Source organism: Anastrepha obliqua, chromosome 4 (genome assembly GCF_027943255.1).
Source record: "Anastrepha obliqua isolate idAnaObli1 chromosome 4, idAnaObli1_1.0, whole genome shotgun sequence".
In the NCBI taxonomy this organism is placed as follows: Eukaryota; Metazoa; Arthropoda; class Insecta; order Diptera; family Tephritidae; genus Anastrepha; species Anastrepha obliqua.
In genome coordinates this window covers 9743399-9761279 of record NC_072895.1, presented here as the reverse complement: position 1 = coordinate 9761279, position 17881 = coordinate 9743399, and the positions used below count along the sequence as shown (strand labels likewise).

At 39.2% G+C, this 17881-nt stretch overlaps 1 protein-coding gene across 1 annotated transcript in view; it reads left to right on the top strand.

Moving 5' to 3' along the window:
- The window catches only part of LOC129245693 (mucin-5AC), a 66528-nt gene extending 49011 nt beyond the window's left edge, over positions 1 to 17517 (top strand). The window contains exons 5-8 of the mRNA XM_054884033.1: positions 10535 to 10712; positions 10777 to 10929; positions 16985 to 17256; positions 17354 to 17517. Coding sequence (XP_054740008.1) covers positions 10535 to 10712; positions 10777 to 10929; positions 16985 to 17256; positions 17354 to 17517 — 767 coding nt within the window. The remainder of the gene's footprint in view (positions 1 to 10534; positions 10713 to 10776; positions 10930 to 16984; positions 17257 to 17353) is intronic.
- Positions 17518 to 17881: the final 364 nt, after the last annotated feature.

Genomic DNA, 17881 nt, shown 5'->3' with positions numbered 1-17881 from the left:
CACAAGAACGAAATAAGCGACGATTCTACTAAGCTTTTGTTTTTTCTTTTTTTTTTCTTTTTTTTTTTTTTTCTTTTTTGATTTGCCTTTTTGGTTTTGGTGCAAATCGTGCCCTGCTTTTGTATTTTTTTGACTTATCATTTCAGCCGCCGCTTCCGCTTCAGCCCTTAGGAGTTCACTATTTAGCTGCACTTTGGTACTTTTGCGTTGCAGCGCCACTTTGTTGCAAGAACTTGTTGCGATTGTAATGGGTATTCTTAAGGTGCAGTCGTAACGTTGATTGTCGCTGCTATTTGTTGTTGTTGGCTTTGTTGGTAGCAAGTTGCTAGTTTCATTTACTTAAGCACTCCTTTTTTTATTGTTCTCCTTTCTTCTTTGTTTCTGCTCTTCTTTGTTGTTGTTGTCTAACTTTTTTTTAGCTAGGCATTGCTGTTATCGTTTAAGCAGCATTTGGCATTGCAAGTGGAACAAGTTTTTGCTGCCACACGCTAGCAGAAAGCAACAAATTGGCACAGAATAAAAAATACTAGAATTCGTGCTGAGACTGACTTAATTTTTATTTGTAGTTAATTGGGCAAAGAATAAGATTTGTAGTGTAATGCATAGGGGAATTGGTCGATGAAGACATGAATCAGTTAACCCTCTTAGCGCCAGCAAGATTTATTTTAATGTTGCTTTCTGAGCAGGGTAATGACAAAATTGATGACCCTCTTTCTATGGAAGCAGCAGACAAAGCATTAAGGCATCAGTCGATAAAAACTGCCAGTTCTTGCAAATTATTCTCAAAGTGGGGTGATAGTTTTTTCTCTCATCGACATCATGAGCAGTGAAAGTATAATCTATTTATTCGGTTTGAACTGTATTCTCTCTGCTGGTAGTTATTTACAAGTATAGTAAAACGGAGGATGCAAATATTTTTACAATTACTCTGTTATGGGCCTTAAGGTGCCGCAGGAAATTGAGTTTTTTGTGGGAAATAACTTTTATTCGAGTTTTTCTAGTCGATAAAAATATATAAAAAAGATCATTAATATGGGAGCTTCGAGAACCGCAGTAAAGAATTACACACTCGATATACATTGACTTCTACATGGACAAACCTGGGTTTTCCGCACACCAAATATCTGGACTCTGGCTGCTAACGTAACAGCCGAGATGAAAATGCGCCACGTAACTTTTTTGTAAAACTTTTTTGTAAGATAAGAAAAAAATTGTGTGGAAAGGTACACATTTTGACCCTAGCGTATATTTTGGTCTCTAACACTCACAATATCTCTCCCAAACCCAGTTGATCTAAAAAAAAACTAAGATGGTACTGGACTAGCCCGCGCGTATGCACTTCACTTTGAACCGAAATGTTTACTTCTTTTTGTCGATATGACGTCCATTCGATCTCAAGCGGATATGCTCAGCTCAGCTCAAATGATAAAAATAGTTTTTCTCAAAGCGGTCGCCTCTCGCAGGCAATGCCAAGCCTCCGAGTGTTTTTCTGCCATGAAAAATCTCCTCATAAAGGACCATTTGCCGTACGAAGTCGGCGTAAAGCAAAGTTGACGAGTCGGCTTGTTAAACAAGATCAAGATTCACACCACAAATAGGAGGAGGAGCTCAATCAAACAGCCGAAAAGGGTGTAAGCGCCAAATATATTGGGTAGACGAAAAAGTCTTTTCGTATTTCTAATCAAACTTCAACTCATTTTTTTTTTATATTTATAATGAACTTTATTAAACCAAATATGTACCATTTTGGTCGACCACCTTTTGCCACTTTTCTTTTAGAGACATTATTCCATCAGTGTAAAACTTTTGTGGTTTCTCGGCGAAAAACTGCGACAAGTAATTTTCACAGGCTTCTCTTGAAACCAAGTTTACTCCATTAAGTGAGTCTTGCATTGACCGAAACAAATGGTAGTCCGATGGTGCAAGGTCAGGGCTATATTGTGGATGTATCAAAACTTCCCAGCTAAGCTCTCCCAGTTTTTTTTCGGGTCATCAAAGATGTGTGTGGCCTAGCGTTGTCCTGATGGAAGACGACGCCCTTTCTGCTGATCAGTTCTGGCCGTTTTTTTTCGATTGCTTGCTTCAATCTCATCAGTTGTTGACAGTAAAGTATAGGATCAATCGTTCGAGCAGGCTGGAGCAGCTCATAGTGGATGATTCCTTTCCAATCCCACCAAACACACATCATAACCTTTCGAGGCCTCAATCCTGGCTTTGCGACCATTTGTTGAGCTTCACCACCCTTGCACCATGATCTTTTTCGCACATTATCGTCGTATTTGATCCACTTTTCGTCTCCTGTTACCATTCGCTTCAGAAATGGTTCGATTTCATTTCGTTTCAGCAAAGAATCGCAGATGTTAATTCTGTCCATTAAATTTTTCACAGACAATTCATGTGGTATCAAACATCGAGCTTCTTTTTGTAACCAGCCTTTTTTAAATGGTTCAAAGCCGTTTGATGATGCATGTTTAGTGCCTTGGTGATGTCATGGCAGCTTTTTTGACGGTCCTGGTCAATCTTTTCCATAATTTCATCGACTTTTTCAACGATAGGTCAACCGGAGCGAGGTGCATCTTTCACATCGAAATTTCCAGAACGGAAGTGAGCGAACCATTGTTGTCCTACACGAACTGATACAGCATCGTCTCTGTAAACTTCAGAAATTTCATTGGTGGCTTGCGTGGCATTCTACGCTTTTTTATAAAAACATTTCAAAATATAGCGAATTCTTCATTATTTTCACTCATTTTTGAACAGCTATAACTTTTTCCAACTTCTCCGAATTTACTTTTTTTTAGTTAAATGAAGCTTAAAATGTCACCTTTCTAACACCATATGATATGTATGAAACAATGTGTTTGGTAGCACTGGAGATAGATGACTCCAAAGACATCTATTGACAAAATACGAAAAGACTTTTTCGACTACCCAATATATAGCTTCGCAAAAAAATATATAAATACATATTTGCAAAATAAGACATTTCCAAGAGCAAAATGCAGTTTTGTCCCGCTGGATTCCACGTAGACCTTAGAGCCGGAACCATGCTCGGTTCTGGAGCAATCCGTGAAAATACGAAAACAGTGTTTGCCGGGCTCATTTTCATAGTTTGACCACAATGAGCGTCTTCACACTGTATCTCTTTTCAAGTACGACTCTTGATGTCATGGAGTTAAGTGGCATGGAGAGAATCGTTGGATCGAAGTTCATGCCTTCTCTGTTGTGCAATGCCGGATAGGGTCTGCACGAATTCCCATTGAGTTTCAGTCTGCAGATGACCTTTAAGGCATCTCCTTGGATGAAAGCATCAAATGGTGGTTGACTAACTAGAGCATCTAATGCCGGGCCTGAAGTAGTCGGAAAAGCTCCGGTGCAATAGATGGCTACAGAGCGTTGTAGTCTCGATAAGGTTCTCCTGACTTACAGGAGAGAGAGAGTCTACTCATCCAGACCATTGATTTATAGATGATAATAGGTCTTATCCTAGTTGAGTAGATCCATAGGATCTTGCGAGGAGAAAGACCCCATGTTTTCCCAAAGACACCCGTGTACCACCAGAAAGCTGTCTTTGGATATCTTTGTTTCAACGTGTGTCTTCCCAAAAAGCTTACTATCTAGGATTACTCCAAGATGTTTGCTTTCTTTGGATAGCTGGATTATGACTCCTTATAGCTTAGGCAGAATGAGTATATCAAGCTTCCTCTTTCTGGCAAAGATGACAATACCAGTTTTGGTGGGGTTTTCCTATAGCCCATTAGCCCAGCACCGAGTGTCAATCATATCCGTAGTTTTCTGTACTTTTCTACAGATGTTCGTAAGCGAAGGGTCCGTTATCAGACAGGCAACGTCGTCCGCATATGCTTGATGTGCTGTCTCCATTGCTCTGGTCAATGGTGATCGATCCTCTACTCACCACCTTAAATGAAGCAATGGCGACAGCACATTACCTTGGGCACAGCCTCTATTAAACCCGGATGACACTAGCAGATCCTCCTCCGCCCGCACCCTGACGATTTTTTGGGCTAGCATTGAATGAATCCAATTCACTAGCACCTGGTCTACGCCAGGGCAGAGTTGCATAACCTGTCGAAAGTGGCATTATCAAACGCCTCCTCTAAATCCAAAAAGATGCCCATAGCGGAGTCCCTCCTGTCGATGGCCTGCTCTACCCTAGCAACAAGGTTTTGCAGTGCCGAATCACAGGATTTTCTACTTTGATAGGCATGTTGATATTATTAGCTTACACAAATAGTTTAGAACTTTATTTTATACAAGGGAGAGATATTTTGAAAGCAAGATTTTCTACTTGTTCTGTTTTACCCAGGATACACGCGTTGTCAGAAGTCATTTGGAATGTATTTTGTTACTCATCTTAAAGTGGGACCAAAAATCGAGTATCGCACAGGAATGTAAGCTAATGATGGCTACCCAACGTAACATAAAAGAAATACAAAAACTACAAAAGCTTTACAAATCCATATGAATACATAAAATTGGCCCAATAAACCTGACTTTGGCCGGCTATGCCTGGGTGCAGGCAGTGCACTGCACTGCGGGCTACTGACGCACAGTCAACTTTTCGCGGTACGGGTACGCCTGCCAGCGGCATTTACTCGTACGTCTGCTGGTCTGCCTTACTGAACGCATGCAACATGCCACATTGATGGTGTTTTATGTGCCGGTCGCAACTATTAAATCAACTAACCAGCACCGTGAGCGACCGTCTATTTGCGTGCCTTTGACTGTCCACCACAAAGATTACACGCTTGTCTCGCTTTGCGTCGTTTGTCTTGCGCTCGGCAAATAAGTCATAGTAGTATCTCTGTTCATTCAGCATCCTCAGCTGGCGGTCCTCATGCAACGCAATAATTGCCTCAAAACAAAAATCGGTCAGTCAGGCGCTCGTTATTTGTTTGGTTGTTGGTTGGTTGGTTGGTTGGTTGGTTGGTTGGTTGGTTGGTTGATTGCTTGATGGGTTGACGATGGCGCATGCTTATGGCAACTTTAAAAGAGGCGACAGCCAACGCTCGGTACATTGACTTAAATTTTATGTGCGAATGCAAGGCGCACAGATGTGCTTACATACATAAATACGCTGTTATATGGAGAAAAAGTATAGTTTGTATTATACGCACATTTGACCTGTATGGCTTACCATTTATGGCACACAGATCACTGGCACGCACTCACGCACTCACGCACGCACAACGAAGAAATCTTTGGCGAAAATGCAGAACGCCAAAGCACCACTGACTGGCATATTTGCCAGTCAAATTAAAAAAAAATCTCTTATTTTCTTATCTGGTACTACTTTTTTCTGCATTTATTTTTATTTTTGCCGCACTTTTTCCACACCGCTCCTTTGCATTAACTGTAAACCAGGCTACGGTGCTCTGTTGCGATCGTTAATGCCGCAGATAAGGTTAATTGATTATGAACCTGGCAACGGTCTGCCGTGCGGCCTCTTCAACGATATATTGCTGCACGCAGGCATATGAAGGAAACGGGCATGTAGCATGCCACATGCAGCCCGAAACGCATTGTACATATGTGCGCATATACTCAGCAAAACCATTAGCATATTAATATTTCCATATGTATAAGTAAGTGTGAGTGTATATTTTTGTATGTTTGTGCATAAGTATACAAGGCGTGTTGAAAAGTGAGGAGTATGAAGGATGCTCGCTGGAGTGTTTGTGGAAACAGGTCAAATTGGAAGTGTTGCAAATTGGATTTATATAAGCCATGCAGAGAAATAGAATCATTCTGAAATGATGCGACGCTTATTTATTTCAAACCTCACGCATGACTTCATTGCTCTGTTCCTATGTGTCCCATAGGTTGTAGGTGGATAGATTAGAGGTTTGCACTTCGACCTCATGATCTTTTGTGCCCTCTACTCATCACAGTACCTCATCCAGACCCAGTTCCCTTATTAAACTTAAGATAGAGCTGGGTTGGACTAAGCGTATGTGCCTTTCTTCTGGTTAAAAATGGCGAAGATGTCTCAATCTTCTCGGCGCTGCAGCGCTGCAAGTGCATTGGAGTCTCCTGAGATTGGAAGCAGGAACGATAAGAGTCCATAGACCAAATCCCGATCATGTGCAGACTGCGTAGTTTGCAATGGCTTGTGAGACTGCCCGTGACCATTTTCAATTTATTCTTAGGGAGGGTTATGAGTTTTTTAAACCTCTTTTTGATGCTCCCTCCCAGTAAAGATTTCGCCTGGCGTAGCCTCATAGTTTGGTGCCTGCAAGCCTTCCTTAGCCCTAGCTCTTCACTCTTGAGCTTCTCCTTGATGGAGTGTTATCCCATAGCAATGAAGGGCTCGGGTCGTATTAAAGGCGAGACCGCACAGGACGATAAGGCCATGAGTGCCATCTGATTGTCATTCAGAGTGGTAAATCGCTCATTCTTGACATTTCTGTCTATGTTAATCTCTGCATATAGACTAATATCATATATCTCCGCTTGGAAGATGCTTGTAGATCTACCCATTGGCACAGAGCGCTTCATTCTGGAGCCGCAAATTCCAGTGCCTTTGCCTTCTGTGTTCTGTGTACCAGTGTAGAGTACACTCCTAGAATTTCTTTTCAAATACAGGTTTACTCCAGTTTAGCTCAGAGTTCAGTTCAATTCTGAACTTCTTTTCGAATTCGACCACCTTAGTGATATCATCTCAGTGTAAGTAGAAGCCGCAGCCTTCGTACTTCCATGTTTTTAGATGACATCACTTTTCCTCTCCTGAAGCCTTCCCTGGTAATATTAAGCATGGTACGCTTGACTGATTGTTAAATAACTTTAACTAAACTATATGGAGCGGTGGCGGTGGGTAGGTAGGTCTGGCGACAGCCAATAGGCCTAGGACCTCTAGCGCTTTTATTACTGTCTGTCTATCTGAATAAATGACTTTCCTGGTGAATAATACTCTTGTATTTAACGCTGTAAGTCCTTCCTTAATAGCAGTGACTTCCGCTTGAAATACACTACAGTGCTCGGGTAGATGGAGTGATTGCTTTAGATCCAATTTTTCGAAGTAAAGCCCTCCACCTACTTTGTTATCTAATTTTTAGCCAACTGTGTAGATATTTATTTCATTTTTATTTACAATAAAGAAAGAGATTTCCTTCGAAGAAAATATTATGATAAAGGATTTATGTAAATTAATATCCTTGATAGTACGAAAGTCGCAAGGAATGCAGCAGAATTTCTCTAATATGGTCGAGTGACCGTTATGGCTAGAAACTAAACTCACTCTATTTCCCTTAAACTAAGAGCTGTATTGGCAGCTACTTGCTTACCGCATAGCTCGATTGGTAGTAAGTTTAGCATAATATTTAATGCATCTGCATGGTAATATTATTTGTCTCCCTTCACTTTCTCAGCTTCAAATTATCTGCATGGTTAACTACTTGTAGCGTGGGGGAAACGGTGCCTATACTAACATTTAATCTGACTAGCGCAATAATTTTCTTGCAGGGATTGTATAACAAATTTGCGAAAGCTCAGAGGTATATCTCTTTTGGGAAGATGATTTTATTTACTCTCAAAGGCAAGGCACATTGAAAAGATAGATTTTGTTTTTGCTTTTCGTGCTGAGAATACCAAAGTGTATAAACAAAGATTAACAGGTATCAAAAATCTACTTAAATTTCACACGACTTCCAACTTAAACTTTATTATAAAGAGTGATCAATTTAGAGGTATAGAATTTTAAATTGAAATAAAATAATGAAAATTGATTGGGCAATTTTTATTATTTTTGCATAGAACTATTCATGACATTTATTTTTTAAAGACCATCCTTTTCAAATGTTGACCGCAACTGCGCCGCAACTCGGCCATCCGTAAACACCAATTTTGAATGACTCACTGGAAGACTTCGGTCGGCATCTCGTGAATAACTTTAGTAATATTAGCTTTGAATGCCTAAATCGAAGCGAGTTTATCCACAAAGCATGTAGATTTTACATATCTCCACAAATGAAAGTCCAAAGGTGTGATATCACACGATCTTGGTGGCCAACCCACAGGTCCGAGATGAGAGAAAAATTGCTCAGCGAAACGACGACGCTGTAAATCCATTTATTCACGAGCTATATGGCAAGTAGTGCCATTTTGTTGAAACCAAATATTGTGGAGATCACGGGCTTCAATTTCCGGCATCAAAAACTAATTCATCATAGCGCGATAACATTCGCCATTCACTGTTACATGGGCACCAGCTTCGGCTTGGAAGACGTATGAGCTGATGATTCTTCCAGCCCATAGGCCACATCAAACGATTGTTTTCAATGAATGTAATCGCTATTCTTGAATGGCTTCGGGTTGCTCTTCAGCCGCAATACGGCAATTATGCTTGGTGACGTACCCATTAAGGCGAAATGGGGCTTCATCACCACACACAATAAGTTGACCGTAGCGCGGGATGAAAACTTTTCACAGAGCATCGATTTTCGTAATATATTTGCACGATTTGTAAACGTTGTGGAGGCGTAAGTCTTCCATGATGCAGTGTCAATGAATACTGAAAAAATTATGTTTTTAATTTGACTCGACTGATCATGAGTGATCTGTCAAAAAAACCAGTGTTCAACGAATATCTTTCCTCCAACCACTCGTGAAGCACGTTAATGTATATCTTTGTAAGTCCATAGAAAGACTCGGAACTAATTGGGGCATATTTGCCCTTTTTAACTAGATGGTCCGCTATTTTATTTCCATCATGTTCTTCGTGTACAGGAACCCAACCTAATTATACTATGTTGAAGTTCGCTAACGTCTTAAGGTAGTAGTCCGGTGTAACGACTGAAATTTCGACGTTTTTCATGAATCTTTTTCAAAAAGAAAATAAAATGCGATCGTTTTAAAGTTTTTTCATGTTTTTATTGGTGTTTTGAAGTATACAAAAAAAATGTTTAAAGTTAATTTTATATTAATTTGTTTAAAATGTTTGACGTCAAAGTGGAGTCCTTAAAAAAAGATGAGTTGGTTCGGGGAAACACAAAGCCTTCCAAAGTCACCTTAAATAAAAAATTCAAAGAGATTATTATTCTGTAGACTTTATTTTAGGTCCCGAACCTAAAATATACATAAAAATTAAAAAAAAAAAAACAAAAACGAAATGGCGGACTTGTGAAAAAAGTTCTCAAAACTAATTTTTTTTTTCTTCAAAAATTGTTTAAATTAAATAGCTTATTATTAAAAAATTAAATATTTTAAAGGTCCGGGATCTAGATATGTGTGTCTAGTATAACGGGTTAAATTTTTAGCCAAATCGATTGAATAGTTCTGAGTCAGTAATTCCCCGAAATTTCGAAAGCATGGTTTTGAGAAAAACGCGTTTAAAGTTTCGACAACAGCTGCTGCTGCCGTGTCACACGCTTTCATACACACTACGGCGCGCTCTCTTATTTTAGCTATAACTTTAAAAATAATTAAAATTTGTTTCTGAAATTTTTAAGATGTTTTTCTTCCGAAAAAAATCGATTTTTTGAACCCGTCACACCGGGCTACTACCTTAAGAAGGCTCAGGCAGTCATTTATTATTTTTGAAGTAATTACGGTTGATAGAAGGGCTTTTAAAGCCACAAACTATCTAAAAATATGTAGATATTGGGTTTCAAGCAATTTTTTTAAGAAACGTTGCACTGTTGACAAACATTGTAAGATTTTCGGCCAAAAAAGTGAGTTGCAAAAATGCTTCTATTCAATAACTCGTAAGTACTTTAAAAGAAGAGAAACTAAGACTACAGAACTCACGCTGGTATCGCACAGTGGAACCACGCCGAACTAATTTCTTACTGAGAGACTGAAAGAGTACAATCCGAAGAGACCCAAGAATATCATAAACTTCTCTAAGAGCGTATTGAGAACAGTGTAAGGCATTCTTTTCGGTTATAGGCGACTACGAAGTCATCTGCACAGTCTCGGGATATTATCCAATGGTTACTGACGATTCTGCGAACCGTCTCCAGAAACACAATTACAGCTGTTTCCTGAATGCGATACCATTATTGAGAAGTAGAAGTAAGACTATTGGTCTGGTGCGGCCGGAAAAGAGGTGCACTCGCTTAAACCTGCCCAATAACAACTTGGGTTTACCAAAAGAACTTAGTTTGGATGAGGTATTTTGTAGAATAGAGAGCGCAGTAGATCTTAAGGCCTTAGCGCTAACCCCCAGATATATATGTATGCATCTATGCATAATGACAATGAAATGTATTTCGGCGGCTACTTAAGAAGCTTTATATCAATCCTAGTAATAGCGTTCAAGTAATCTCCGCCCAGTCGGGAAATAGGAAAAGAGGAAAAGCGAGGCAACTCTTCTTAGAATTTCAGGAATAGTAAATTTTGTCCAATACAGTGCAAAGCATAGTTATGAAAAATCAAAATAATTTAAACCATTTTTCCTTTTTGTAAATTTTTAGTACCACTTTTATAACCTTAGTGAAATTCATCTCAAAAAAATTTGTTGACATTAAATTAAAAAAATATTTATATTTATATTTACGATTGTTTCCATTTTCAGTTTGCGGTCGCCCCATGTTCCCCGTACCACGCGTTGTGGGCGGTTCGAATGCCGCCTTTGGACGTTGGCCGTGGCAAATATCTCTGCGCCAGTGGCGCACGTCAACCTATTTACACAAATGCGGCGCTGCGTTGTTGAATGAGAATTGGGCCATCACGGCGGCGCATTGTGTGGAAAAGTAATGATTGCTTAATTCACTTACAAACAATTCGAATTGCTTACAAATATTTAATTGCTTTCAGTGTGCCACCATCCGATCTGTTGCTACGCATGGGCGAATACGATTTGGCAGAGGAGGAGGAGCCGTACGGCTACCAGGAACGACGCGTACAAATTGTGGCTTCGCATCCGCAATTCGATGCGAGAACTTTTGAATACGACTTGGCGTTACTGAGGTTAGTGATTTGAAATATCTGTACTACGCACCTGTCTTCTGAGGCCTATTAAAAAAACTAACAAGCTTCAACTTAAGTGTGTCTTAAAGAGAGTTAAGATACTTATGGAATTTTGCGGTAAACCCCGTTTTTGCAGTATTCAAATATGATCTGCTAGCTTTCAGTAGGTTTCAGCCTGGTTTATAAGGTCAAAAAAATCAATTTTTTTTTTTACGTTTTAAGCGATTCCTAATATATTTCAGAATATTCACACAAAGTTACAGAGCCACATTCTCAATATTTCCGTAGATACAAGGCCAAAGGTAGGCGAGCTTTAGGTAGTTACGCTGTGACCGGACAGCTATAGTACAAACTTTATCTTCTTTTCTCGACTTTTCATTTTTATCATTTCTTTGAATTGAATCATACCTTGTTCCCTTCAGTATTAAATTCTCTTCTATTTCAACTAACAAAATAGATAAAAAAAAAATTTTCAAGATTTTTATACCAAGTTGAAGTGAAGTTTTTTTTATAGAAAGGCATTTTTTTCTTTAAAACCTCCAAAAAGTTGAAATTTTGGAATTTCTCTCAGTTTTCCTAGTTCATCTAGAATAGAAAATCATGATAATTAGAAATCCATTTGAATTTTTTGCTTTAGATAATAATTACGAGCTGTATCTTGTACCCCAGTTGGAAACTCCAGCGTTGCAGCGCTCTACTAATTTCTATGCTAAACATTTTTTTAAACTTATTTTAACCAGTACAAAAATTTTTTATACTTTTTAAATGTTCATTAAAAGATAGAAAAAACTTTGCAGTGATAAATTAATTTGTTCCTTAAAAAAAATCGCAAAGAGATGCAATTTTTAGACCTCATAAACCAGGCGCCCCCCTAAAACCATCTCAGGTAGCAGCTAGTGGGCTAAAATGTTCCACAAAAGAAATACATTTGAAGTTTTACTATAAGACTCTGAAAACGACCTATTCAAGGAAATGTGAAACAGTGTGTCGTTTCCATCAGAATGGAGCCACGGTATTTTAATTTATGTATCGAAAAAAGGAGATCCACCTCTATGCGGAAACTGGCGCGGTGTAATGCTTTTGAGAGCGATGAGAGGTTCTCTGTAGGGTAATTTTACACAGAAGTAGTACAACACTTGATGGCTATTTACGGAAACAGCAAGCTGCCTTTCATCCAAACAAGGCGAATGTAGATCAAATAGCACCGCTTAGAATACTAATAGAATAAACCGATGAACTGCAAGAGCCGCTGCATCTAGTCTTTGTAGGTTTTGAAAACGCAAAAGCACTTTATAGTCTCAGTCGTCAAAGCACACGAGACTCAGTTGAACCCAGAGGTACGCCGGTTAAAATATGGAACCTAATTAAAACACAATACTTGGAGCTCAAGAGGTTGTGGGTTTGAATCCCACGTACAGCACGGACCTCGCACATTTTCAAACAAAAAAATTTCATTCCTCAACCCCAACTACTTTTCCTTCCTTCCGCGGGCGACCTCGGTAATAGCGCAGACACACCGAATTTAGCGAAGTCCTCAACCATCTGAGCCATCCTTCTGCCAGAAAAATGTGACACACAGATGGCGCTTCAAGCAGTCAAGTAGTAAGAAGGCGTTATTGCTAAGCAGCGACAGGTGGGCATTCCCACTACTTAGGATTGGTAGCGGCAGGCTAATCACCTACCCTGTCAGAAATCAATAAAGATAAAGAACCAAAAAGAAGTATACTTTGCCACGCTATCGACGAGGAATATATAAATGATCTAGACTATGCTGATGACTTAGCTCTGCTGTCTAAAACCCAGAGCAATCATGCAGAAGCAGGTCGATGAGCTGATCACTGAATTAAAAATAAACGTTTCTAAAACAAAATCTATGAAACTGAATACTCAGCAGCACATAGACTGTGCCATATCTGAGCAAACCTGTTGAAAAAGTAGACGTGTTCTCATATCTAGGAAGCCAGTTTACGCTAGACGGCAGTGCAAATCAACGTTGAGATTAGAATAGGAAAAGCAAAGCGCACTTTTACCTCCCAAAATAAAATATGGTAAGCTATGAATATTTGAAAGTAGACCAAACTTTGTTTTTTCAATTCAAATGAGAAATCGATTTGGTTTATGGAAGCAAAACATGTCACATGTCAGGGGAAAGTGCCAGAAAACTTCAAACATTCGTCAATCGATGTCTCAGAGTAATTCATCGCATATCGCGGCCAGACAGAAGAATTCTTGGTAAACAACAGCCGATGCGTTTGGAAATCCGGGAGCGGAAATGTAGTTGGAGAGTCCATAAACTACGGAAATCTGCTTCCGAAATAAGCAGATTGACTATCGATTGAAACCCAAGCGGACCGCGCAAAAGTGGATGATTCCGGAGCTCACAGAAACGCAATCTTAATGACGAAATCAGCGCCACCAAACTTAATGAGTCAAACCACGTCAAGTGGGCCCCGAATTTTCCATCAAATTCCCGATTTTAAAATCAAATGCATTTTTGGATAGAGAATTTGTCACATAATAATTGCTGTGAATAGTTTTTTTTTTATTTCGCTTTTTGTTTATGTTATTAACAATTGAATTTTTTTGCATGATATTGTTGTAAAATCAATATCTCAGAAACTACAATTGATAATTTGATGAAATTTATTTCGGTTACCGAAAAATGTTTACTCTACCGATTTAACGTTCAAAGACTGTGTATTTGTTGAAACAATAATTTTTAACAACAATTTTTATGAAAAATCGCAATTATTTTTGCGTTCTTCACGCTCTAAATGGACAATATTACAGTCAGATTAAGCGCACAATGCTCACCTTTAATAATCTGTAAAAAAAACTTTGTTCATCCAGTCCGTTCTGAAGATATCGAATTTTTTGTCAAACTGTGTAAAGATTTGATGTGCAGTATAGTCTGGTGCAATACGACGCGCTTCGCAGTTGGCCTTGCATTGTCCCATGGTATCATACGCTAAAACGTATAGCACTTAAAAAAGACATACGAAAAGATTAAGGATTCAAAAATGAGGTGTTTCATTACTAGCATTTTTTTTACATACATCCATATCTACATGAAAACATACAAAATTTAATTAGTAATAATAGTCTCAAAACAAAATGCGTCCTCGGAGAAGATTTTACTTCGAATCTTTTTGTTACTTGGAGGTTCGAAGTCATGAAATTGTCGCGATTTTTTGATAGCTACTGCCTCATTGAAGTGTTTGGAGATTTTTTTTCATGTGCATCATGATCTTTTTGCGAACAAAAAACAAAATCTATCGATTTAAACGCACCTTTGGCCTACTCGAAAAGAGCTTTAGCATCGCGAATATGATTTCCAGCAACACGCTGCATACTTGCTTTTCGGGCTAGCCTTTTAACTGGTCCGCCGACCCATCGCATGCTCCCTTGCCATGGGAATTCGCGAAGAAATTCCATTCGGCTTCGATTCCGAAATCTTTTTTTAGGTAATATAGGTTCAAAAAGTTAGATTTATTCTTGTACTGCGATGCAGCTCCATCAGAAAAATAAAAGAACTTTTTTATATTTCTGGATCCAAATTTGCCTAAATAATAACTATTCAATGCACAATATATGTATATAAATATCAAGATTATACCCACTGTGGACTTGGACGTATATACGCTGCACTTTCGGTAACACTTCCATCTCTATATATCTTCATACGACATGATTTGCAAACGTATTTACCGATATATTGTTTGCCCAGTGAGCGGTTATTTGGAATAAATTATGACGTACGCAATTATGACCTTTTTTCCCCAACGGATTGCAACACTCATCAGGTCGAACCATTTTCATAACAATACATAATAATTTTTTTCTAACCTCAAATCTATGCAACATACTAGGAATCACAGCACCCTGACACTAGAAATTGCGGCGACTGTACGACTCTACAAAGCCATGTTCATGCAAGTTCGTTTTCGTGCGTAGTGCTTAGACAGACAAAAAATTCGATATCTTCAGAACGGACTGGATGAACAAAGTTTTTTTTACAGATTATTAAAGGTGAGCATTGTGCGCTTAATCTGACTGTAATATTGTCCATTTAGAGCGTGAAGAACGCAAAAATAATTGCGATTTTTCATAAAAATTGTTGTTAAAAATTATTGTTTCAACAAATACACAGTCTTTGAACGTTAAATCGGTAGAGTAAACATTTTTCGGTAACCGAAATAAATTTCATCAAATTATCAATTGTAGTTTCTGAGATATTGATTTTACAACAATATCATGCAAAAAAATTCAATTGTTAATAACATAAACAAAAAGCGAAATAAAAAAAAAAACTATTCACAGCAATTATTATGTGACAAATTCTCTATCCAAAAATGCATTTGATTTTAAAATCGGGAATTTGATGGAAAATTCGGGGCCCACTTGACGTGGTTTGACTCTAATACGACGTGGTCTCATCTCCAGGCAAAAGCTGAATACCGAAGCGATTTTAAAACATTTGTGAAGGCACTATGCGTCCACCTGGTGACGCTATGGCAACTAATTATTTTTATTATTATAAGTCTTTGAAGGCTACATCCTCCGTATTACACCGTATGACAGCAAAAGCTATTACGTGCATTAGGATATTAAGCTTTGTTCGTCGCGAGAACACTTTACTATTCAGTTGCCTGCTTTGTCCAAAGTAGCACTTGTTGGTAAGAAAGATTCCCCGTTGGATTTCAAGGTTGACATGATTATCGGTGTTAGTACTGGTTCCTGTGAACAAACGAAATAAACAACTCCCGTAAAACTTTAACATCTTAACTGTAAACAGTGACGTGGGCGCCGATAAGCGTGTACGCCGATAAGCGTGTACGCCGTCTGTTTGCTTGGCGACAGGAGGTACTTTGTCTCGTCCTCGTTCACCACCAGACCTATTCGCAGGATGGCTCCGTGTGTAAAAGTCCACGCAAGTGGGAAAGTCTCTGATCGCAAATAGCCAGGACGATCTTCTGCATGCGGTTCAAGCAGCATAGAACTGTCCAGGATATGGAGTTATGCGTTTCTTAATAACTAATATTTCCTTTACATCGGCTTTCAATGTCTCAATCGAAGCTGGTTTATCCACAAAACATTTAGACCTTACATCCCCCCACGAATAAAAGTTCAAAGGTCTGATATCACACGATCTTGGTGGCCAATCCACTGGTCCAAGACGAGAGATAAATAGCTCACCGAAACAACGGCGCAGTAAATCCATTGTTTCACTGGCTGTATGACAAGTAGCGCTATCCGCTGCCTTATTGAGACCAAATGTTGTGAAGAATGAATGCGTGGGCTTCAATTTCCGGCATCCGCGATAGCGTACGCTATTCGCTGTTACATTCACACCAACCTCGGCTTTGAAAAAGTATGGGCTCATGATTCTTCCGGTCCATAGGCCGCACTAAATGGTTGTTTTAAATGGATGTAATGGGGTTGCTCTACAGCCCGAATGCGGCAATTTTGCTTATGGAGGTAACCATTAAGCCAAAAATGGGTATCATCGCTTTGGACTGAGCGCACGATGAACACTTTTCATAGAGCGTCGATTTTCGTAAAACAATTGCACGATTGGTAAACGTAGTTGAGGCCACCGTAGCCGAATGGGTTGGTGCGTGACTACCATTCGGAATTCACAGAGAGAACGTAGATTCGAATCTCGGTGAAACACCAAAAAATTAAGAAAAACATTTTTCTAATAACAGTCGCCCATCGGCAGGCAATGGCAAACCTCCGAGTGTATTTCTGCCATGAAAAGCTCCTCATAAAAAATATCTGCCGTTCGAAGTCGGCTTGAACTTTAGGTCCCTTCATACGTAGTTGAGTTGAATACTGAAAAAAAAGTATTTATTTAGTTTGACAGTCACATCAGACGCGTCACGTCACGCGTGATCTGTCAAAAAAGACCTCTTGGAAAACGTACCTTCAGTCTGATCACCCTTTACTTGCATAAAAATATTATAAAATCAACAGTAAATATTTGCAAACATAACGAAATTCGAGTGCCCCCTGCATTTCTAATTACTTCCTACACTGCTTTTTTCACTTTCAGATTCTATGAGCCAGTGGTCTTCCAACCCAACATCATACCCGTTTGTGTGCCCAACAGTGATATTGACTTTGTCGGCCAGACGGCCTTCGTCACCGGTTGGGGACGTCTCTACGAGAATGGACCGCTGCCAAGCGTGCTGCAAGAGGTTGCTGTGCCAGTCATCAACAACACCATCTGCGAATCCATGTATCGGGCGGCCGGCTTCATTGAACACATACCACACATCTTTATCTGTGCTGGATGGAAGAAAGGTGGCTACGATTCCTGTGAAGGTGCGTATATATACGGGCATGTCTAGTAATAGGCACAATTATGAGTAAAAATCACAATTAATTATTTTTTTCAATTACATTTTCCGCGCATGCTAAGGTGACTCTGGCGGTCCAATGGTGCTGCAGCGCGAGGAGGATAAACGTTTCCAATTGGGTGGCGTCATTTCGTGGGGTATCGGCTGTGCGGAAGCCAATCAGCCAGGCGTCTACACGCGCATCTCTGAATTTAGAGACTGGATAAATCAAATTCTGCAATTCTAAACTAAAACCAGGATAGAGCAAAATTCAATAACGTACATAGAAAACTCAAACTCAAACTCAAACATACATACATACACACATACCTACTTGGGTATCTGTATTTATAGAGTAAAAATGATTTTTGTATTATTTAATAATTTTAATTATGTAATGTAGTTCAACTGCCCACACACTTTACTTTATCGCTCATCTACATAACTCTCCCTTGCACACACACACACACACACGCACACAAACAATTATTTGCTGCTTCCATTCAAGCATTTAAATTACAAAAAGTTGTAAAAGGTTATTGTAGAGCAATGCAGTTAGTAAATACGAATTCTTTATAATTAGCGGAACATACTTATGTGTGTATGTGTGC